Source organism: Drosophila suzukii, chromosome Y (assembly GCF_043229965.1).
Source record: "Drosophila suzukii chromosome Y, CBGP_Dsuzu_IsoJpt1.0, whole genome shotgun sequence".
Lineage (NCBI taxonomy): Eukaryota > Metazoa > Arthropoda > Insecta > Diptera > Drosophilidae > Drosophila > Drosophila suzukii.
Genome location: NC_092085.1, coordinates 10297190 through 10322455, shown reverse-complemented (window position 1 = coordinate 10322455; position 25266 = coordinate 10297190). Strand labels below are relative to the sequence as shown.

Below are 25266 nucleotides of genomic sequence, written 5' to 3'. Positions count from 1 at the left end.
ATTATGGGTAGATAGATCAATAGATTTTGACGAGTCTAATACATTTCAGTTAAAATTTGTTATCTAGCGTTCAAATTGTGGTCTTCACAGGTTTGGACGGTTTGTGGGCGTTAAAGTGGGCGTGGCAAATTTTTTTTTGGGTCAATCGATAAGTATTTATGAGAACAATACATTTCAGTTAAAATTTTTATTCTAGCATCAAAACTGTAGGAGCCTCAGTTTTGAGCGGCTTGTGGGCGTTAGAGTGGGCGTGGAACTCTGCTGAAGAGTGCGCTGCCTAAGAAGCTCAGGAATCTGCACGCCAAATCTCAATAGCCCAGCTGTTATAGTTTCCGAGATCTCAGCGTTCATCCGGACAGACAGACGGACAGACGGACATGGCTAGATCGACTCGGCTAGTTATCCTGATCAAGAATATATATACTTTATGGGGTCGGAAACGCTTTCTTCAGCCTGTTACATACTCTCCGACGAACCTAGTATACCCTTTTACTCTACGAGTAACGGGTATAACTAGGATGAACGCTATAGTCGAGTACCACGACTACCCTTTAGAGCAAAAGGGACAAAAGGGAGGTGGAGATTTTCAAGCAGAAAATCGATATTGTAGTGCGCCACCTACCCACGATCTCAGTATATGGTTATGTGGGCGGCAGACAAATATAAGCGTTATGGGCTTTAGAGTGAGCGTGGAAAACTTTTTTTGGGTTAATCGATAGGTGTTACTGTACTAATACATTTTTTTAGCATGCAAATTGTGGGCGTTACAGTGTGCCGTGGCAAACTTTTTTTTAAGGTCAATCGATAGGTATTGACAAAACCAATATATATCGGTTAAAAATTTTTTCTTGCACTAAAACTGTAGGAGCCACAGTCTTTTGCGGTTTTTGGACTCTAAAGTGCAAAATTTATGATTGTGTACCTGTGTAATTAATGATTAACTTTTCAGAGTCGAGTATTAGCCGTATGTTTGTATGAACAACAACAAGAGCACACAGAGCGACGTTTGTAGTTACATATGTAATGTGAGCTCCTTTGCAAGTGGTAAGTCCAATACTCACCGCTAAACAATTGCCAACTTAAATTAATTTCCGCTGTGTACCATACAATACATACAAATGTTATAATATCAACTTTTGGGACGAAAATCTATTATTATTTTTGTGAAAAATTTTCAAATCTAAAAGGCGCCAAAAATCATTTCTTTCTCAAAAATCAACAACAATTTTTAAAGCCTTGGGGATCAAACCTTTGCTCCCTTTCTATTGGTGGGTGTATCGTTCTGTGTACACAGTCCTTTTGAGCGTCCGGTAATCTCTTTCCGCTGAGATTAAATAAATTCTTAAACTCGGCTGTGCTGCGCTTTCAAGAAACCAGGAGACTTTAATCATACACATAGGAGCATTAAGATTTTGTTCAGGATCCTAGAACAACGGTTTTCTGCATACCCAACACCATCAAAGGTCAAAAACATGTTGTGTTCTCTCTTTACCCCAAATTAATTGACGCTTTTAAAGACAACCTTTTAGTTTTTGCGATAACTTTCGATTAATGTGTTACTCGTTTGTATTCTCCTCTCTACCAGATTAAATTTTTTGTAATTTGTCATCTGGCGCTCGCATGGTATTGTTGTTACTATCAAATTTCGAGCGCAATGTTTTTGTTATAAATAAAATCGTGGAGTCAATCAAATTGTATGATCCATTGGGAATTGTGATAACAATATTACCAGTATAAAAGAGTTTATTTTTTTAATAAACTGTGCTTTAGTTATTAGATTTATAATGATAACGGTCTTTGTTCTTTTAACTGCTTACCTACTTAGCTGGTCTATCATTGTATCAACAAATTCTTTTGTTCGAGTCGCAATTTTATCTTCCCGCTCATCTAATCGCAATGTGTGGAAGTCTTTCATTCCAGCAATTAAATTTAAAATTGCGTCACGGTCATCCATGCATACTCGCAGTTCCATTGGTACGTCATCAAAGTCCTGCAGGGCTAGTTTTGTTGATATGAATCGAGTCAAAATTTCGGTCATGTTCTCAGAAAAATGAACAGAAATCTCGCGTAGTTGAACAAAAAGGGCTTGAGACTGTTCTACAAATTTAGACATAAGCTCCGTTATTTTACGATGAAAGCTCGTGGTCGATTCCTGAAAGTATTTAGTGCTTATAACGAATTTAATAGGCGACGGATTTATGTATGCATAAATGGAATTTGTTGAAAGTAAATAAGATCATCAAGATATGCAAAGAAGGAACAGAGTTCGAGAAATTAATAAAATAACTTTACAAAACAGTGGCATTATTGTGTTTGCGGTACGCCTACCTTACCTATGATTGTCTGAAGCTAGAGCATGGCTCTTGTGACCTATTATACACCTTAGTTAAATGTTTAAGATTTCATTTTTCATATTTTCAGTTGTGGATAATTATACCCGTTACTCGTAGAGTTAAAGGATATACTAGATTAGTCAGGAAGTGTATAACATGTAGAAAGAATACATAACGTGTAGATTCCTGAGCTTCTTGCGCAGCGCAAGTTTGATTCAGCAGTGTGCCACGCTCACTCTAACGCTTTGCTGCTGGCATTTTTCCATTTCCGTTTGGTCCCTTTGGCTGAGTATCGGGTACCTGCTAGTAGAGGTACTCGACTATAGATTTATTATTATTTCGATGTCTGGCTGAACCGAAACTAACTCGACGATGTGTTGCTCTGACTGAGCTGGAGTTGATGTACCCGCTTTATCTTCAACCATATTTGGGCTTTTAAAAAGCACTTACTAAGACCGCCAAATGCAATAGGCACACAACAAATACTTACTCTGTGTTGCACATAGCCCAATCTTCTTCACCTCGTAATTTCTGCTAGATCGTCGTTCTCCTGGGTGCGTGTTGTTCCGGCCAGACAAGCACTGTTCCAGGTTATCGTCGTTCTTCTTTAAGCTTGTCTGCCGGGACATCATGTTGCCAGCGTAATGTTAAGAATGGGACGGCCCTAATATTTCATGCAGATATAAGCAACTGGGAAAAAACTAACTATAGCCGTCTAATGTTGCTTTGGCCACCAAGTGTGTTGTAAGACTCCACTGATAAAATTTCAATGATGAGCATAAAACTGCTCAGGAAACTTTTCCTTTGACAGTTACTTCGGTGGATCGGTTTAATAAGGTTTTTTAAAGAGGAATTTGGCAGTACCCATCCTTTAAATCAGGGCTGTTGATTAACCAGCACACTTGCGACATACTTCCTGCGGCTTGGTTATTTTGGTTTGGGATTGGCTGCCGGCTGATGGGGAATCTTGTGTCCGTTCGGTGGTCTCCGTCAGTGTCATAGCACCTCCTTCAAGTGACTTGCTCTGCAGTCTCGATTTCGGTTTTCTTGAATTGGTTATCTTGGGCGAAGGTCTCTCGCTCCTTGACCAATTCTTCTAACTCGTCTGAAGACGAGGTACTTTCTTTGGTAGGCGACTCGTATCAGTGTGTTCTTACACGCAAATATATATTTAATCTTCGGTTCACAGAAGAGGGTACCAATGCAGAAAAATTACAGAAGGCGATCGAAAATATTCAAATTAGTATTGCAAATATCGGCATTGTACCCGAGATGAGCAAGCTTACAAATTGTATTGAAAAAATTATCTGAATTTTGTTTTTACTATAATCGTAACAAAGCATCGGTTCTCAAATGTAAATGAAACTAAATGAAAAGGAAAGAATCCCAATAAAAAGCACGAGGGGGAAGTCTCAACTAACAGTTATAAGTTACTAACGAAAACGTCCTAAAGTAGACTTTAGAAGGACTTCAAGCACAACAAAGCGACGTGGAACTGCTGCTTCGGTCAACACACCATCAAAGACAATATATTAAATTTAAATGAATATGGAAAAGGTTATATCTTTTGTCAAAACAATACTTTCTAATTTTTTTTTGTTAAGCAAACCGCCATTTAAGCATTAAATTATTCGGACAATATCAGTGTGAGTGAGTTACAGGATCATACGGCATCTCAGGTTTTAAATGTTAAGATATTTTAAATCTACTGGACATTCGGAATATAAAAAAAAAATTTTGCAATACAAACATGAATGATTATAGACTATTGGTAACATCATACGAACAGTTACAACTCATAACTTTAGAAAATTACACCAAAAACAACACATTTTTTGAAAAAATGCGAGACCGTCAAATACTTGCCAATAAGATTTCCATTTGAAAAGGAAACATCTGAATTGGCTGTAAGTAACGAAAACTGTTTTAAAGAAAAGATTAATCTGTTGATAACCACCACTTGTTAATTAAGCAGCAGATTATTCCAAATTAATCACAGGTTGCAGTTTTGTTTGTTGGATAAATAATTCAATGTTACATATGTAAAGCGATACCGGCCGAGATGAACGAATATTTAAAGAAGAATGTCAATGTCTCTTCCCATTGCAATTTTATGTTATGTTGTGTTAAAACATTAGGAAAATATGCAGTTGATACCGCCAATTAACTATAACTTTAATTAACTATTTAATATTGTTAACATTTTATTTTTGGCAAAGTTTGCTACCGAGTTCAAACAAGTTCTTATCACGTAAACAATCCCACACTCGCACCTAATAATCAAACGGCGAGCCAAGCTTGAGACAGATGTAAACATCCCATATTTTGGGCGTCGCCTTTGCTTCCAAATTTTCCATGCTGATCACAGCAATCCTTCTCGGTTATTAACTTCAGAAATGACGATGACATGCTTTTAAAAGCTTCGATCCCGAGGTAACAAGGAAAGAGAACCAACTCAAGCTTGGGCTCGGAAAATTAGCCTAAGATATCATTGTCGAAAATAAAGGATTATATATAAAGTATAAATTAAATTTTATATTTTTTTTATTAAATCAATATGCAATTTTGTAATTTGACTCCCTCAGATCACAAAGATTTGATTTACTCTTCCAATGTTATAAATTATGCACTTTTTTGGGCTGCGCACAAAAGAGAAATAACGGTTCCCGGAAGCCCTATATAAGACAGCGGAGCACTGGTAACTGGATTAGTCGATCACGAGGAGTAAGTCCATCAAGATCAGTCAGTAATCAAAAACATGGAAACAGTAAACCAGCAAAAAAGACAACAAGTCAAGAATAACAAGTCAAGTCGTCGGAAGCAGGGCCGTGGGAAGCAAAATCGCTACGTCAAGACTTTCGGGGTTTCAACATCAGGAATCTCTCAAGTGAGACACATGAAGCTTAGGTCATGGCGGCTAAGTCATGGCGATTAATTTCTACTCTTGTCTCGACCACACCCTGCCACATCACCCGGTGTTTTAATGTCAGATCTGGATAATTCTACAGAATCTGACGCTTCACTATGGGAAATTTGGCCACTTTTTCTGATTAAAATCCATTTTCTGAAAGTCGGAAATTTAAAACGCATTGACATTAGATTATTCTACAGTGTTGTATAACAGATAACAAAAGAATCAGCTGATAGACAGCTGATGTATTTGCAAAGCGCACTCGTCTGCAACAATAAGTTTTCTTTGCAAACTTGAAAAGGTCAAAAGTGAAAGTCTAGTGAACATAACTCAAAGTTTTAAATGAATTCAAATCTGTGTGGCTTGTATTATGTAGAAAAAACTCGTGTTGTCTTTTTATTAGAGCCAAAACGTAAGTAGCCTTGAAAACGCATATTTTTGATAAAGTCTCATCTTCTAAAAGGGATTTAAAGTGAGTCCAGAAGAGTCCATCAACAAGATGTATTGAATTGTTTGAATGAATGTTATTAGAAATATAACTTTTTACGATTTTTCGAGAAATTGGCTAATGAACAGTTGCAGTATTTAATTTTATGAAAGCTGCACTGTTAGAAGTGCAGTTTAAACATCACAGCGACATTGTGGACCTAGCAAGTAAAAAATTTTGCTACCGCTTGGCGCAAATGTGGAAGAGCTCTTATGCTAATTTAAGTCAGATGCGCAGGAAGCATGCCGTTTGGCTAGGTTCCAAAAAATTACCGGTAACCAAGAAGCCAGTAGGTCGACCAACTCTGCCTTATAATGCAAAGGGTAGCAGATCTCGCAGAAGGCGCGCTGCAGAAAATCACATAATGTAAGTTTGCTTATTTATGCAGCAAGCTCGGCTCCAATAAAAAGAAAGCAAGCTGATCTTGGAAGTATTCTCAAGCTGCTTTCAATATGCTCCGAAAAGGCTAAATACATGCGCCAAGCAATTATGGCAACAATCAAAAAGTCCGAAACTTTGTCCTCTAACGAGGCATTAGCTTTTCTGCTGGACCAAAATCTTAAAAAAAAAATAACAAGGAAGAACGCTATAGTCGAGTACCTCGACTATCAGATACCCGTTACTCAGCTAAATAGAGATATGCAAGTAGCAAAGCGAGATTAAAATGCGCCACCTACCGCCTGTATTCAGATTTAAGCGTTATGGGCGTTAGAGTGGGCGTGGCAAATTTTTTTTTTGACTAATCGATAGGTTTTGACGAGATCAATACATTTCAGTTAAAATTTTTTATCTAGCATTAAAATTGTGGGCGTCACAGGTTTTCGCAGTTTGTGGGCGTTAGAGTGGGCGTGGCATATTCGCGTAACAAACTTGCGCTGCGTATAAGGCTACGGAATCTAAATCTGAAATCCCAATTCTCTATCTTTGATAGTTTCCGAGATATCCACGTTCATATTTACGATTTTTTGAAGTTTGTGGGCGGTTTATGGGCGTTAGGGTGGGCGTGGCAAACTTTTTTTTGGGTCAATCGATAGGTATTGATAAGAACATTACATTTCAGTTAAAATTTTTATTCTAGCATCAAAACTGTAGGAGCCACAGTTTTGGGCGGTTTGTGGGCCTTAGAGTGGGCGTGGCACTCTACTGAAACAAACTTGCGCTGCGTAAGAAGCTCAGGAATCTGCACGCCAAATCTCAATAGCCTAGCTCCCATAGTTTCCGAGATCTCAGCGTTCATCCGGACAGACAGACGGACAGACGGACATGGCTAGATCGACTCGGCTAGTGATCCTGATCAAGAATATATATAGTTTATGGGGTCGGAAACGCTTCCTTCTGCCTGTTACATACTTTCCGACGAATCTAGTATACCCTTTTACTCTACGAGTAACGGGTATAACAATTAAAAGATACCTTTCGGAAAGTTGAGATAAAACAGTTTTTATTGCAGACAAAGGTTGCTCATAAATTGTTAAGAAACTTGAACACCAACGAATTCGATGTCATTGGGATTAAGAAAGTATATTCTCTCCGATTTTAAAGTAGAGGTAACGGCAACAAGCACCCCACCCCCCCCCCTACGAGGAGAGCGATCAGTTCTGTACGTATTAAAATTTTTGGACAGAACTTCAGAGTCTGATATCTTCGGTTTCAGCCAAGACTCAGTAAAGGCCAGAATGTCTTCAGAAAAGGCAGAGGAGTCGGCATAAAGCTTAGGTAGCTTCATATTAAGTCCCTTAACATTTTGATAGGCCAAAAATAAACTGCTCAGTTTTTTGGCGCAGGTACGGTCGTGGAAGGCCTATTATTAGTTCTCCGTCTGTTTGGAACAAATTCTTTAATGACCAACTCCTCATTAAGCCAAAAACTTTTAGAATTCAGTACATTAAATACTTTCGGAGGAGCAGATATTTTAAATGAAGATATCCTATGAACATATGGAAATTTAAACTCCTCCACTGTGATGTTTTGAGATGGGAATTCCTGTTGTATAAATTATAACGAGACACAAATAATTGCTTCCTATATGGAACAACCTAGAGGATCTTTCTTCCACCACCAGCAATCTGAACATCCTTGGTCTGATTATCGAGACTAGGGACTCCTATAGAGCTAACTTCACCTGTAGGCACAGAAAGCTGCGTAGGGTTTGACCCCTTAGGCTGACTAGCAGAAAGAGGGACTCCTCCAGAGCTTTTGGTACCTATTGGTACTGTGAGACTTTAGGTCCCCCAGCCAAAGTGGATGCCGACATAGCTGCCGTTACCGATCGGGTAAAAATATTTGAAGCTACGTTGGGACTTGGAACTGATGCCTTTACTTGAATAGATTTTGAAGGAGCGGTCTTTTTGCGTTAATTGACCCTACTGACATTTTTTTATTATCAATGTCCGCCTTAGACTCTTTAAAATCAGCAACTACGCTCATAAGTTTTTAAAAAGTTTTATAAAGCGATCATTGGTCAGCGCAACATAGCCATCCAAATCACGGTCTATTTCAACGCAGGAGGCACAAGTCCACGAAACACCAACACGCAGATCAATAAAATTTTTTGGATGTATGACTGTATTGCAGAGACGACAGTAAATAAAAACGTCATTAGGTGACGATCCAATCTGACAATCTTTCTTGGAACAAAAAAGAGCCATTTTTAAGTATTTAAATTTAAGAAAAAAAAGTTATTTATAAATCCAAAGAATCAAAAGAATTATAAATACCTCACTTAATTTGACACTTTGATCAAAGAATAAAAATGTAGACACACAAAAACACAAAAGTATAAAAGCGCGTACAGACTGCGAAAGCGAGAGAGCGCGACACAGTGGCTCTCGACTGAGCGTGGCTTGCGAAACACAAACAAAATATACACGACAACAATTTAGACGACAAGAAACGGGAGAGAGATTACAAGAAAGTTATGGGAAATAACAACAAAAGCTATTGAAACAAATGCACCGCAGCGTACAGAAGTTACAATAAGAAAATGCACAGGCTAAAAACAGAGTTATGTTTTGTTTAGAATTCTACAATAAAATAGACAATTAAACATAAACAAACGATTTAAACCACAAGCACGGCTGGTTATGTTGGACTAAGTCACAAGGCAAGGCACCAGTAACACAGATATTAATGACAAATTGACAATAATCACAGAGCACAAGATAAACACAAGCGGTCACAAGCGACGCTAATTCGATTTTTTTAATGTAAAAACTTAAATATCAAAAACATAACTTCTAACCCACACCATTACCAGACTGTAGGAACCGTGGAGCAAGGCCACAGAACATTTAATGAGTTCGTCCGCTCATACATCTCAGTTGATAAAACAGATTGGGATGTATGGCTCCAATACTTCGTATATTGTTTCAACACAACATCCTCTATGACACATGTCCATATGAGATATTTTTTGCATAAACTTCAAGTTTACCTAATAATTTTAATAGTATAGACAAAATAAGACCGCTATATAATATAGATGACTACGCTAAAGAACCTAAGCTTAGTCACAGAACATTTAATGAGTTCGTCCGCTCATACATCTCAGTTGATAAAACAGATTGGGATGTATGGCTCCAATACTTCGTATATTGTTTTAACACAATATAGTCATAAAAGAAAAAGATTACATAGTAATTTTAAATAATAAAAATAAGAAACAAACAGTACATAAGGATAGACTAAAAATTTTTACTTCATAATCAGTTTAATTCTCTTATACATATATATCACGTATGGCCATACATAAATTAAGAACCATAATTATAATGGACAAAATTGAAAAAAAAAAAAAAAATACTTTTCGATTCGAAAAAAAATTAATAAATAACACTTTATGCATAAAAAAAAAATAATAATCAAATAAGATGTTCATTTATATTAAGGAGGGAGATGTAGTATGTTCACATATCGAATGCATACTGTACTCAGTGTTATGCATTAATATAAGTACAAGCAGATTGTAGCACTTGGCCACAACACTTACAAACAAATCTAAGACCCAAGCAGTTCGCCAAGCGCTCTGTAATATGACCACCCTTGAGTGTACTGGGACTGGACATTGCAGAGTCAGCATAATTGCCATGCGCGACCGCTCCGTCTCCAAGTGAACATAGTACCCTTTTCTCCCGCGGCGACCCTCCGTCAGCGTCACACATGCATACCCACTTATATATAAGTGTCTACCGCCACTCTGCCGGCTCTCTGCCGACATAGCTGAGCGATCTTTAGCTATATGCGCCTATGTAATAGAATTAAAGAGCATTTAATAAAATAACATTGGAGTGAGCGATCAAGTCCTGCTACAAAAACCAAATCTGATTTCTTATATGTTGGGATGGATAAATAATGGATGGATAATATTTATGGAAAACACTTCACAATCAAAACAGATCACAGGCCTTTAATATATATAAATATTTTTAATGATCAATCCCAATTCTAAACTGACACGTATGAGGCTAGAATTAGAAAAATATGATTTCAAAGTTGATTACCTAAAGAGAAAAGGCAGTTACGCAGCTGATGCGTTATCAAGAATAACCACAAAAGATCTACATAACATTACTGGAAATATAATGAAAGTCACTACTAGATATCAAAATAGACAGAAAATCCGCGCGGAAAACAAAGAAATAGAATTGCCTACGCAATCTATACAGAGAGCAGATAAGCCCAACGTATATAAAGCTATAAGCAATGACGAAGTATGTTAAGTTGTGACCTTGCATGTAAAAGATAAGCTATGTTTATTTAAACATGGTAGAAAAATGATGGTACTGCAAGATATGATGTAAGCGATTTATATACCAATGGAATCCTAGACTTAGGTCAATTTTTTTCAAAGGCTTGAAATGCAAGCCGGTATAAAGTAAATCAGCCAACTGAAAATGTCGCCATGGGAAAATATCTTTGAACATTTTTCAATAGATAATTTCGAACAAATGGGCAATAAGATATTAATTACATTAAGAGTAGCGCTACTACTTATAGAAAAACCAAATGGGATAGAAGTTATACAGTCTAAATTCCATGACGATCCAATACAAGGAGGTCATACAGGCATTGCAAAATCCTTGGCCAAGGCCAAAATAAACTATTTTTGGATAGATATGACTCGAGATATTACTGAGTACATACCTAAGTGTCAGAATCAATCGATAAGTGTTGATGAGAACATTACATTTCAGTTAAAATTTTTATTCTAGCACCAAAACTGTAGGAGCCACAGCTTTGGGCGGTTTGTGGGCGTTAGAGTGGGCGTGGCGCTCTACTGAAACAAACTTGCGCTGCGTAAGAAGCTCAGGAATCTGCACGCCAAATCTCAATAGGCTAGCTCCCATAGTTTCCGAGATGTCAGCGTTCATCTGGACGGACAGACAGACGGACAGACGGACATGGCTAGATCGACTCGGCTAGTGATCCTGATCAAGAATATATATACTTTGTGGGGTCGGAAACGCTTCCTTCTGCCTGTTACATACTTTCCGACGAATCTAGTATACCCTTTTACTCTACGAGTAACGGGTATAACAAGGAAGAACGCTATAGTTCTACGGTTTACTAGACTAGGCAAATTAATTAATAGCAATCTACTTGAGTAAGAAGGCAACCTGACGTTTTGATCCCAGTTCAAACCACGTAAGGCAAAAAGAAGAAATTGTTTCTGTACGGTCTCTATATGGTCAATATTCACTTGCTACTGAGGACTCCAAACCGAAGAAAAGTATTCTAAATTAGGACGGACAAGGGAGGTAAATAATAATTTGGTATCAAGTTCTTTAGACCAACGCTTTATAAACCCATGAACACTCATAGCTTTATTTACAGTAGAGGTTATGTGGGAGTCAAACTTAAGTTTAGGATCCAGGAGAACACCTTAATCGTTTACTGAGTATATTCCGTCCAGGGACATGTTCTGAAGAGAGTAACTCATACTTATGAGCATACATTAGTACACGAGAGCGAGTTAAGATAGAGGGAAGATCATTTATAAACAGAGGCACACCACATGTCACGCCGATCATCTTGGAAAAAGCGTTTTTGAACAAAACCCTCTGAGATGTACCATTCAAATAATTTGAAATCCAAGTTAACAGATTATTCGGAAACCCGAGCTGATCTAATTTGAATAAAAGAAGAGGGTGGTGTACAGAGTCAAAAGCTTTACTAAAATCTGTATATATAACGTCCGTCTGCAATTTTTTGTTAAATCCATCTAGTACAAAAGATGTCAATTCGAGCTGGTTAGTGGTGGTCTATCTACGCTTAACAAAACCATGTTGACACGGCGATATTAAAGAGGAGCACAAATGTTGCAACTGAGAGGTAATAATGCGTTCAAATGTTTTAAAAATTGTAGACAATTTGGAGATTCCTCTATAGTTCTGAGCATTAACCTTCGCACCCTTTTTGTGGAGTGGAATAATATTGGGTTGGCAAGAAAGTCATGTCGTTTTTTTTCAATATTTTCAAAGATGTTTTATTTATATCAGGACTTATAATTAATCAATTATGTATTGGCCGTTTTGTTCGACCACTAATGACCATCTCTCGGGCAGCTGCATAATTCCGCGCTCGAAGAACTTTTGGTCTTTTCCAGCAAAGAATCGAGACAAGTGGTTTTCGACAGCCTCATCTGAATCAAAGTTTTTACCATTCAAAGAGTTTTGAAGAGAGCGAAACAAATGGTAATCTGAAGGTGCTAGGTCCGGACTATAAGGTGGATGTGGTAGCACTTCCCAATTCAGCTCCGTTAATTTTTGCCGAGTGACCAAAGATGTGTGGGGCCTAGCGTTGTCATGGTGAAAGACTATACCCTTGCGATTAGCTAGTGCCGGCTCCTTTTCTTTAATTTTTTCCGCCAAATTGGATAGCTGGCGACAGTACACATCTGAATTGATGGTTTCATTCCGTCCCAGCAGCTCAAAGTGATCCGCTTCAAAAAAGGATCGTTTTTAATCCGTTGCAGCAGAGAATAGCAGATGTTGATACGCTTAGTTAGGTGAATTTCCTTTAAGTTATGCGGAACCCAAACACCGAGCTTGCTTACGTAGCCAAGTTTCTTCAAATGGTTTTCAACCGTTGTATGCGACACACTGAGCTTCTCTGACATCTCCCGCGTTGAATAGCGCCGGTTTTCATCCAGCAAAGCCTGAATTTGTTCGTCAAAAACGGCCGATGGTCGACCAGAACGTGGGGCGTCTTTAACTCCAAAATCTCCAAGCCTGAATTTGGCAAACCAGCGCTGACATTGGCGATCACTCATGGCATCTTTACCATACACTTCGCACAATTTTTCGCGAGCTTCGACCGCTTTTTTTCCTTTTCGGAAGTAAAAATGCAAAATATGCCGAAAATGCTCACTTTGGTCCTCCATGTTTAATTTGCTATAGCTTCCACAAATGTTATCGAATAATTACCAAATTTTCGTCGATAGTACCTAAGACAATAAGCTTTAAAACGATACTAAAAAGTGTGACCCTGGTGCTCGATTAGTCGTAAATAAATTAGATTAAAAACGATTACTAAAAAAAACGACATGACTTTCTTGCCCACCCAATAAAAGAATCTTTCCAGATAGTAGGAAAAACAGATGATGAGATAGACAAATGAAAAAGTTTAAGAATGAGTTTATAAATAGTTCGGGCACAAAACTTAAGAACACACCCAGGGACTCCATCTGGCCCCGGATAATAGGTTGGCGTTATAGTTTCTAAATTACTTAAGAGAGAACTTTCGGTGATTAAAGGAGAAACAAGGAAGAACGCTATAGTCGAGTGCCTCGACTATCAGATACCCGTTACTCAGCTAAATAGAGATATGCAAGTAGCAAAGCGAGATTAAAATGCGCCACCTACCGGCGGTATACAGATTTAAGCGTTATGGGCGTTAAAGTGGGCGTGGAAAATTTTTTTTGGACTAATCGATAGGTATTGACGAGACCAATACATTTCAGTTAAATTTTTTTATCTAGCATAAAAATTGTGGGCGTCACAGGTTTTCGCAGTTTGTGGGCGTTAGAGTGGGCGTGGCATATTCGCGTAACAAACTTGCGCTGCGTATAAGGCTACGAAATCTAAATCTGAAGTCCCAATTCTCTATCTTTTATAGTTTCCGAGATATCCACGTTCATATTTACGGTTTTTTGAGAGTGGGCAAGGCAATTCTTTTTTGGGTCAATCGATAGGTATTGATGAGAACATTACATTTCAGTTAAAATTTTTATTCTAGCATCAAAACTGTAGGAGCCACAGTTTTGGGCGGTTTGTGGGCGTTAGAGTGGGCGTGGCACTCTACTGAAACAAACTTGCGCTGCGTAAGAAAGTATACCCTTTTACTCTACGAGTAACGGGTATAAAAATTTGACCTGTTTAAGTGATTAGGGTAGCTAGAATTAGACCAAGAAACAGAACTATAAGTAGATTGGAAGAATTAAGCATCTGCAATTTCGGGATCCGTAGATGCCTCAATAGAGTTTAATCGTAAGGATGATGGCAATGCTGAAGACTTTCGCTTAGCATTGACAAAATTATAAAACTGCCTCGGATCCTTTGAAAATTCAAATTTACATCGGTTCAAATACATGGAATAGCAACGATTGTTAAGTACATTAAAATTAGTACGAGCCACCACATATCTTGAAAAATCGGATGGCCTACCCGACTTTTTGTCCTTTGATAGAAGTTTGTCTTTAGGTTTCTAAGTCTTTGCAACTGATTGGTAAGCCAAGGTGGCCTGTCTAAAAAAGAGTTTAGGACACTATAAAATAGTTCCGAAGCACTTTCAATATCCAAGCAATTATATAAATTTGTCCAGTTTTATTGTGAAATCAAGTTGTTGAGTTTACTAAAGTCACATTTACGAAAGCATCTACTTTTAGTTGGAGAAAGTGAAGGAGAGGGGTATCAACGCAGGGAAGACAAATTGTAAGTTCTAATGTGGGATGATACTGGTCTTCAGGCACAACTAGTGGGTCAATTCTAGATACAGTGACTTCAGACAGATCTAAAACAAATACAAGATCTAATTGTCTGTTTAGTGAATTACGTATAAAGCTAACTTGCTGTAATGATAATTCTAACAGACCGTCATGGTCAGATAAAGGGGTAGAGACAAGTGAGTCAGTGGAAAGGGACCAAGAAATGTCAGGGAGATTGAAATCACCCAAAACAATTAAAAGATCCTTTCGGAAAGATGAGATCAAACAGTTTTTATTGCAGACAAATGTTGCTCATAAATTGTTAAGAAACTTTAACACCAACGAATTCGGTGTCATTGGGATTAAGAAAGTATATTCTCTCCGATGTTAAAGTAGAGGTAACGGCAACAAGCACCCCACCCCCCTACGAGGAGAGCGATCAGTTCTGTACGTATTAAAATTTTTGGACAGAACTTCAGAGTCTGATATCTCCGGTTTCAGTCAAGACTCAGTAAAGGCCAGAATGTCTTCAGAAAAGGCAGAGGAGTTTGCGTAAAGCTTAGGTAGCTTCATATTAAGTCCCTTAACATTTTGATAGGCCAAAAATAAACTGCTCAGTTTTTTGGCGCAGGCACGGTAGTGGAAGGCCTGTTATTAGTTCTCCGTCTGTTTGGAACAAATTCTTTAATGACCAATTCCTCATTAAGCCAAAAACTTTTAGAATTCAGTACATTAAATACTTCCGGTGGAGCAGATATTTTAAATGAAGATATCCTACGAACATATGGAAATTTAAACTCCTCCACTGTGATGTTTTGAGATGGGAATTCGTTGTATAAATTATAACGAGACGCAAGTAATGGCTTCCTATATGGAACAACCCAGAGGCTCTTTCTTCCACCACCAGCAATCTAGGGACTCCTATAGAGCTAACTTCACCTGTAGGCACAGAAAGCTGCGTAGGGTTTGACCTCTTAGGCTGACTAGCAGAAAGAGGGACTCCTCCAGAGCTTTTGGTACCTATTGGTACTGTGAGACTTTAGGTCCCCCAAAAATAATCAAATAAGATGTTCAGTTATATTAAGGAGGGAGATGTAGTATGTTCACATATCGGATGCATACTGTACTCAGTGTTATGCATTAATATAAGTACAAGCAGATTGTAGCACTTGGCCACAACACTTACAAACAAATCTAAGACCCAAGCAGTTCGCCAAGCGCTCTGTAATATGACCACCCTTGAGTGCACTGGGACTGGACATTGCAGAGTCAGCATAATTGCCATGCGCGACCGCTCCGTCTCCAAGTGAACATAGTACCCTTTTCTCCCGCGGCGACCCTCCGTCAGTCTCACACATGCATACCCATTTATATATAAGTGTCGACCGCCACTCTATGCGCCAATGTAATAGAATTAAAGAGCATTTAATAAAATAACATTGGAGTGAGCGATCAAGTCCTGCTACAAAAACCAAATCTGATTTATTATATGTTGGGATGGATAAATAATGGATGGATATTTATGGAAAACACTTTACAATCAAAACAGATCACAGGCCCTTAATATATATATATATTTTTAATGATCAATCCCAATTCTAAACTGACACGTATGAGGCTAGAATTAGAAAAGTATGATTTCACAGTTGATTACCTAAAGAGAAAAGACAGTTACGCAGCTGATGAGTTATCAAGAATAACCACAAAAGATCTACATAACATTACTGGAAATATAATGAAAGTCACTAGTAGATATCAAAATAGACAGAAAATCCGCGCGGAAAACAAAGAAATAGAATTGCCTACGCAACCTACACAAAGAGCAGCTAAGCCCAACGAATATGAAGCTATAAGCAATGACGAAGTATGTTAAGTTGTGACCTTGCATGTAAAAGATAAGCTTTGTTTATTTAAACATGGTAGAAAAATGATGGTACTGCAAGATATGATGTAAGCGATTTATGTACCAATGGAATCCTAGACTTAGGTCAATTTTTCCAAAGGCTTGAAATGCAAGCCGGTATAAACTAAATCAGACAACTCAAAATGGCGCCATGGGAAAATATCTTTGAACATGTTTCAATAGATAATTTCGAACAAATGGGCAATAAGATATTAATTACATTAAGAGTAGCGCTACTACTTATAGAAAAACTAAATTAGATAGAAGTTAAACAGTCTAATTTTCATGACGATCCAATACAAGGAGGTCATACAGGCATTGCAAAATCCTTGGCCAAGGCCAAAATACACTTTTTTTGGAAAGATATGACTCGAGATATTACTGAGTATATACCTAAATGTCAGAAATGCCGGGAAGCTAAAATATCTAAGCACAATAAGACCCCATTAATAATAACTAAAACGCCTATAAATGCTTTTTACAGAGTGAGTGGACTCTATTGGTCCACTACCAAAATCTAATATGTGACTTTACTAAATATTTAGTTGCCATACCAGTTCCAAGAAATAACGCGAACATTGTCGCTAAAGCAATTTTTGAATCATTTATTTTGAAGTACGGTCCAAACGTCAGATTCTTTTCTATTAGTGCTGGACAAGCTAAAAAGTATGCGATTCCAGTTACGAGGAAATCATTTTCATATATTTTTAGCAAGGAAATAGCAAGGAAACTGGCGTTATGCATAAAAACTTGCACCAAATTCTTACGTTCCCCAACACTGAAAATTTAGAATAATGTTTAACGGCCGCTGCTCCCGAATACTGAACTTGGGTATATACGTTTAAAAATCTGTAAAAAATCGATTTACCAACGGATTGTCGTGATCAATGGCGCATATTCTCCGTTAATGTTCAGCCTTCAAGAAAACAACATAAAACTAATTTCGGTTTCTAGACATGTATTTTTAAAGAAGCAATTTATGCCAGCGTTTTTGCATTTTTTCCAAATATTTTAACTTTGACGAAGTGTAGTTTTTAAACTAATGAATGAAACTCAATGATGTGTATAAGAAAGTTAAAGGGCATTCTATTACCTGTAAAATGAGTCTTTGATGACCGCATTCGGTTTATCACAACTCGAGTTAGAAAATAAAAAAGTGCGAAAAGCGTTTTTTACACTTAAGAAAAAAATTGGTACCATAGAAAAAATGTTAAGTGCCCTTTTCTTAATCAGGGAGATGTATTTTACCGGAAAACAAAGGTTTCCTGAAAGGCGTATTTCATCAATTTTTTTTTGTAAACTGGAGTAATTTACCAAAACAATTTATTAGTATAGGTAATATCGAAAACATATATAATATAGCTGACTATGCTAAGGAAAGTAAAAAGAGATTAGAAGTAGCATATAAAAGAGCTAGAGTAATGAAAGAAGAAAATAAGAAAAATAATAAGATACTATATGATCAGAATATAAACAACATAGATATATCAGTAGGTGATAAAACCTTAAGACATGAAACAGGTCATACGTTAGATTATAAATATACTAATCCGTATAAAGTATCGGAAATAGGAGATAGAAATAACATTAATAATAACGAAAATTAAAAACAAAGAACAAACAGTTCATAAGAACAGAAATGTTTATTTCATAACTGTATTTTGTATTGTAACGGCGCCTGTAGCGACTGGCGAACCTAGGTTCAGCCTGAAAGCCTACTATACAGGACCCGCTTAAACCAAAGCTTGACCTAGTGTGGCCACCTGTGTCGGCTATTCGATATTTCGATAGTTTTGAACAGCTGAGCCTGTCGGTCGTCATATGATAAATATTTCCGCCAAAAGCCTCGCTGGTATCCAGCCGATTCCGGTTAAGTTCTTCTTATTTTAACCTGCGAGAGAAACGGACGTGCTAGCAGCTCAAAATTTGAACTTCAATTAAAAGACTAAAAGTCCGAAATATATATTTTTTGAGTGGCATCCAGTATTTTTGAGTGGCATCCAGTATTCTAAGTGGTGTTTAGCACTCAGTGTAGCTGCCAGCTATAAAAGCTAGCCAACGAAGAAAGTTTAAAGTAAGTGCAAGTGCATTTGTTTAGAAATTGGTGTGTGTTTAACCTCCAACAAAATTTTACAACAGGTATTTTTAAAATTCGTGGTGGAAAACCCAGCCAGTGCTGCCACAAGTTTCCGCCAAAGGCGCATCTTATTGATTCGGCCAATTTACTGGAGGATTTACCACCTCAAGAAGGCCAAAATCAAATCTCGGGGCCCAATCGTCCAGTATGGTTTTTTAGACACCCATGTCGCCATATCTGTAATTAATTTGAATACCCAATCGTCAGGTTGGCCCGCGAGGAATGATTTGGAGATATTAGTGCCCTGAAGTACCCCTATCTACTATTTACCTATCTACGGGTCATGTAATGCCGACCGAGAGGTGCAGTTTATATAAAGAGGACCTGTCCCGATGCCCATCATGCCGCGCATCCGTACACCAGCCGAGTTTTAAGGGGTGCGCGTATCCGCCTAGGAGGTCCCCGAGTGGAATATCGCTGCCGCAGATTTAGGGATTTATACCCGTTTATTTTGTAAAAGCGCCGCGTGTGCGAACGGGTTTAACCTAGCATGGCGCACTAGCCAACCGTGTTTATCCTTAATGAAGATAAAAACTCTCTTTCGTAATGGATCAGTCCTAACCCTGTTTTATAACCAACACGCTTTGAGAAACCGAATTTAAGAATTAATGTGAAAAGAAAATCAACGAAATCAAAGATATGTAAACCATAAAGCAAACAATAATTTTTCGTAAAGCCTCAAGTGGCAACGCCTTGTAAAGCGATAGTTATATTTAACAAATTAAAAGAAATTAACATGTCGATCGGGTCAAAAAAAAAAATGCACGCCGAAGAGAAGAGTCATATTTTTTTTAGGCTTAAATGAGAAATTCGTTATTGCACAGTATTCAAGGATGTACGATGAATTAGGTACGGGTTACAAGTTTAGTTTAAATCGTTCGCGCGTCTAAGAGAAATGAGAGAAATGTTTATTTGCCCTTTAAATTCTACATGGCGAGAAAAATCGCTACCCTTTAGATTACAGCCAACCCATCCCGTCCGGAGATCGATCTTCAACGTTGGAGGAAATGCCGTGAGTCACACTAACTAATCACATATATATATATTTTTATTCACATTTCTCGCCGATCCGTAAAGTGAACGAAACTTGTTTAAACCCCGAACTAAAAACAATTAATTAATTAAAATACCTTGAGTTAATTGCATTCTCTATGAATTAATTTGCGATTTTCAAAAGAAGTTGAATATAAAATACAATCGCCTATTGTTAAGTCTTAAAGTCTCTAATTGCCTAAAAACATGAATTGATAAATTTTATAGAAAATCCCTTGCAGAAGTATTTTTAAACTAAAGAAAATAATACAGAATACCTAGAACTATCGGAAAACTATTTCTTTAAGCTGAAATTTATATTTAGTAAAATACATTGTTATATCATGAATATTATCTTCCTATGCCTTATATTTTTTTAAATACCCTATGTAATTTTTATAAATATTAAATATGACTTGTACCGCTTTCCACGGAAAATTAATTACCTTTTCAAAGGGGTCACCAAAGCCATGCTTTAAGGTGGTGATCATAGGTTGGGAGGGCCATACGCGACCACAATACCATCCGTGGATTCGCATAGCTAACTTTCTCCAAAACTTTTCTGTCCCTATAATACTTATTCCTGAATTTATTTATCGTTCTCTCCCGGTTTCAGTTTACTATTCTCTCTTGTCGCTAGCACGCTTATATATGATCTTAGTGATAATAATGTGTAGTCAGTACGCGAATCTGTAGGCGCAAGACCTCCACCCCCAAAGCCGACGAGCGAGTGCCGGACCCTAATAGCGTGCCCCGCAACTGCAGATTCCCGATTTCATGCAACCGTTACACGCTACAGTATGGTCAAGCTTAGATAGAAATTCTTCTTCTTTACATACGAATATAATTCGTAACTCAATTTTCTTTGTAACTTTTTTTTAAAATAATTATTTATATGTACATATAATATTTATAATAACTATCAGATACCCGTTACTTAGCTAATGAGACCAAAGGAATATTGAGATATGCATGCAGCAAAGCGAGATTGAAATGCGCCACCTAGGTGTGATCTCAATATATGGTTATGTGGGCGGTAGACAGATTTAAGCGTTATGGGCATTAGAGTTGGCGTGAACAATTTTTTTTGGGACAATCGATAGCCTCGCGGTTCTTCGTCCCAGGACTCTATAGCTCAATTCTGATGGACGTAAAAAAAAAATTTCCTTGAATTGGCTGTGTGATGCCCTTATGACCTCAGCTACCTGTGCCTTACATAGGAAATTGCTGACGTCCCAGTCCCGAACGTCTCGACGTAGCAATTTTACTCTTTGTAGGCGTCCCACGGCGCTGCTTCCGATGACTCACCTTGTTGTTGCTCCCTCTTAGTTTACTTGGATGACTGACTGTTCACTTTGGTATCTTGACTGATCTTGTCCTCTGCCCACGGCTCCCAACTGGAGTCCCACGTCTTGGCGCTACCCTGCCGATTGTCCTGTGGGATGTAAGAGGCAGGTGCGCCATCCCTCCGCTTAGAGGTGGCACTCCTGGTCCAAAGTCCGCTGCTTTCCGTTTATTCCCTTTGCACACGGAACACTCGCCTTGCCCCCGAAGTCTCCACTCTCTCAATCTCTCGATGAGCGCTGGATCTCGATCAAGTTGCCATTTTTATCACGCGCATCTGCCTTACAAAATGTATATTCTCCCGCCCTGATAGCCCATGTGGTCCGCCTGAAATGTCGTTACCCCAGATCAATGCAATCTGCGCCTTTTATCCGTTCCCCCCCTGGTCACACTATCCATTTGCGATTGACAGTTTTCAGATATCGATATCGCTGGGGCGGCGTTGCCAGCTGATCGTTGCGACATTTTCAGTATTTTCCTTCTTTTATTGCCTTTGGTTGTCCTTAAGCTTAAAGACAATAGCCGCAACGGTTTTGGATACCGTTTGGACTTAGTTTGTAGCAGGGATTTTCTGTTGTTGGTACGATGCGTGTTTTCTGTCTTGTTCGACCAGGTGAATACGGTGTAGATCCTCCCTTTACTCGTGTTACAAGTAGTCGAGCTCTTCCGGCGCATTCCGTATAGAAACTCCGGATGCTATTGTGTGTGCCTGGTCTGCGTGACTTGCATTGCTTTCCTCCCTCCGCGCATACTCCTTTTTACGTGGCGTAATCGGTTAACTCTGGCTCGCACCCTACGCAGAAACCGTTGCCTTGTAGTTGTGAGTCAGGGTATACCCCTAACAATGTCCTTTTGCCGTTTTCTTATGATTGTCCTTTCCGTCAGCGTCAGCGTACACCCTCAATCCCCCTCCTTATGATTGTCGTTTATCCGTGACGTATGGATGATATTGTCTTAGGCCTTACGCATAATCCTCCCTGTCTGGATCAATGTTAAACCCTGATCGTGTTCTTGTGCCGTGTCCTAGAGTATGTCCATTCTGCCTGGCGTAACCACTGATGACCGTGGCAAATGCACGACTCTGAATCCAGTTGCCTTGCGGTGTGGAACTCGTACATCCTTAATCACATTTTATTTGTTATTTTTAAAGAATTAACCTCAAAATTAACCATTATCAACTTAAATGTAATAATAATAAAATTTTTAAACCGAAAATAAATTACTTAAACTTTCCTCAATTGTTCCTATGGCGGCTATCGGAAATATTCGTCCGATGGGGCTAACTAGACCCGTTACTCGTAGAGTAAAAGGGTATACCAGATTCGTCGGAAAATATGTAACAGCCAGAAGGAAGCGTTCCCGACCCCATAAAGAATATATATTCTCTACCCATGTCCGTCTGTCCGTTTGTGCGTATGAACGCAGAGATCTCGGAAACTATAAGAGCTAAACTATTGGGATTTGTCATGCAGACTCCTGAGCTTCTTGCGCAGCGCAAGTTCGTTTCAGAAGGGTGCCACGCCCTGTCTGACGCCCACAATCCGCCTAAAACGTTTGCCACGCTCACTCTTACGCCCACAAGCTGCCTTAGCCTGTGGCGCCCACAATTTTCAATACTTATCGACTGACCCAAGACGTAGGACTCCACTTGGACTTCGGACGCGGAGTAGAGAGTACCAGCGGGCCGTGCACAAAAGAGAAGTAAAGGTTCTGGGAAGCCCGGAAGCACTGGCAACTGGATCAATCAACCAAGAGGAGTCAATCGATGCTTTTGATCCACTTAATTGATCTCTAATTGACAATCTACATGACGAAGATGGTAAATACATGATTAGAACTGATTTTGAGGTCCAAGGTCAAGTCGTATGTTAAAAATATTAGGTCAGTAGTATTGAAACGCAGATTCTGGGACAATAAGCATAGTAATGGCCCCCGCCATACCTCCCCCCACTCATTAACGAATGCGGGTTCTAGGACAATTAGCATAATCCAATAAATTAACTGATTTTGATGGGACTTGAAGTCATAAAAATGTCACGATCATGTCCATAAAAAGTATACCTAAGTGACCCCATGCCCCCACATCCCCATGTGACAATATTGATCATAAATCCTTTACCTCATTATGAGCAATAAATAGTGACATGAGAAAGGTGGACGTAAGAAAGGTTACAGTATATAATGGTTGTTATCTTAGTGGAACATATCCGATCATGTTGGGGAAAGGTGTGATCATGTACCCTTTTATCACAGGTGTTGCTGTGCACGTGAGAAAGGTCGCACACCCAAAGTATCCAAAGATGGTTATGTTAGAGGAACATCTCCTATCATGTTGGGGAATAATATTTCCGATGATTGTACAACTAATTTAGAAATTAAAAGAACCTCATTAAAATAAATCTCCCAAGTTAATGGTTCTCAGATGTGTTTCCGCCCCAGAATGTGTAGCTGGTAAATTGTCTAAGATTCTCTCCTTTACACAAATGGGTCATAAACATGTCATAAAAGGGATTTAAGCAAGAGCTACCCGAGCATGCGCACCTGTCCATTACCTGACAATTAAAGGGACACATGCACAAGCCTGAAGGCGCACGCTTATTGACCAGACCATGGACCTTACGGCTGACTGCTAGCTCTAACACGTCCCATAATATGGATTGAAATCACGACCGCGCAACAACTCGCAAGTAGCCGACATATCTCAGTCAAGGAAATATTTTCCATTTTCCTTACCTTTAATTTTAACTGGAAACAAAAAGTCAGAAGTTTATTTTGTTGCATGATAATACATTTATTAGTTTATATTGGTGTTGGTAAAGTGTTCAGCATAATTCTTAGTTTTGAGATCATGTCCACCTCGATTCATGAACATAGTTTGTGTGTTTGACCAATGCTGACCAATTATCTCTCCTTTAAATTGTTCAACAAATTGGTCCATTTCCTCAAGAAATTTCATTTTGTTAATTTTATTTTCTTGTAGGTCATTACACATCTAGTCTCAACTTTAAAATGATGTATAACAATTATTTTATTGTTTTGAAGCTACTTCTAAAAAATGTCAAAATAATGTATGCATTGTTTGGAGCACTAACCCCGCCCTTAAGGTGCGTTTCACAATAGGGAAACCGGTTTCCTTTAAACCTGTTTAATGACGGACAGCCCATTTCCTCGATATTAATGAGCTGACGACTCCCAAAAAACTTCTGTAGAAATCGTTTCTTTTCCACACCTTTACAAAAAATCAAAAGTATGAACGCGGAATTTTGGGAAACTATCAAGGACAGAGAATTGGGACTTCAGATTTAGATAGATTTAGATTTAGATTTTGGCTTGAGCGCAGCGCAAGTTTGTTACGCGAATATGCCACGCCCACTCTATCGCCCACAAACCGCCTAAACCATAATTTTCACGACAGATTTCGTCTGTCCGTCTGACATCCCGGAAACTTTAAGAGCTAAGCTATTGAGATTTGGCATGAAAATTAAGTTTCTCACTAGTAAATTAATTAAACAAATTTATTTTTGTTTTTAATAATCACTTATTCACTATTAAAATTTTTCAATAATTAATTTGCCCTCTTACATTTTCTCGATTTGTTCTGCTGCCCGATTCGAATCTCAAAAACGGACTGCCTGCTCTCTATTTCAATGATCAATAATCAAACCTCGGCTTAAGAGATTTTATCCCCAAAAATTGATAAAGAGAATGACTCAAGAGAGTCGGAAAATAGGATGATGCAATTTGCCAATTAAATTCGAAGTCCAATCTTGGCCGGAAATTGGTGTTTACATTAGCGGAGTTTAGGGACCGATTTGGGAATCTTTTTGTTTACGTTAGCGGACTCGGGACTCGCTTTGGGGATCTTTTGTTTACGTTAGCGGACTCAGGGTTCGCTTGGGGCTCCGATTGTTTACAATATCGGTTTGGATGTTTACAGCATCCGTTTGATTCGGACTGCGTGAAATTGATCTGGGTGGGAATGATTTGGAGGCCTGCTTGGCAGAAATAGCTGACCACGGATTTATCTCGGGTCTGTCAGAGTTATTTGGAAATTAGCTCTCGGCTCAAAGTTGTTTATAAATTGGGTAAGAGCCCCTAAATAATGTGTCATATAACTCCCCCATTCTAAATTGAATCGTCCCGATTCATTGGAACTGTTGGGTATATTGAATGTAATTGATTGGTTAATTCGACAA

The 25266-nt window shown here is 38.4% G+C and overlaps 1 protein-coding gene across 2 annotated transcripts in view; it reads right to left on the bottom strand.

The window, feature by feature from the left end:
• Positions 1-25266, bottom strand: part of Ppr-Y — a 1017876-nt gene that overhangs the window by 199852 nt on the left and 792758 nt on the right. For both annotated transcript variants that reach the window (XM_070998083.1, XM_070998082.1), the window contains exon 5: positions 1818-2152. In XM_070998083.1, coding sequence (XP_070854184.1) covers positions 1818-2152 — 335 coding nt within the window. The remainder of the gene's footprint in view (positions 1-1817; positions 2153-25266) is intronic.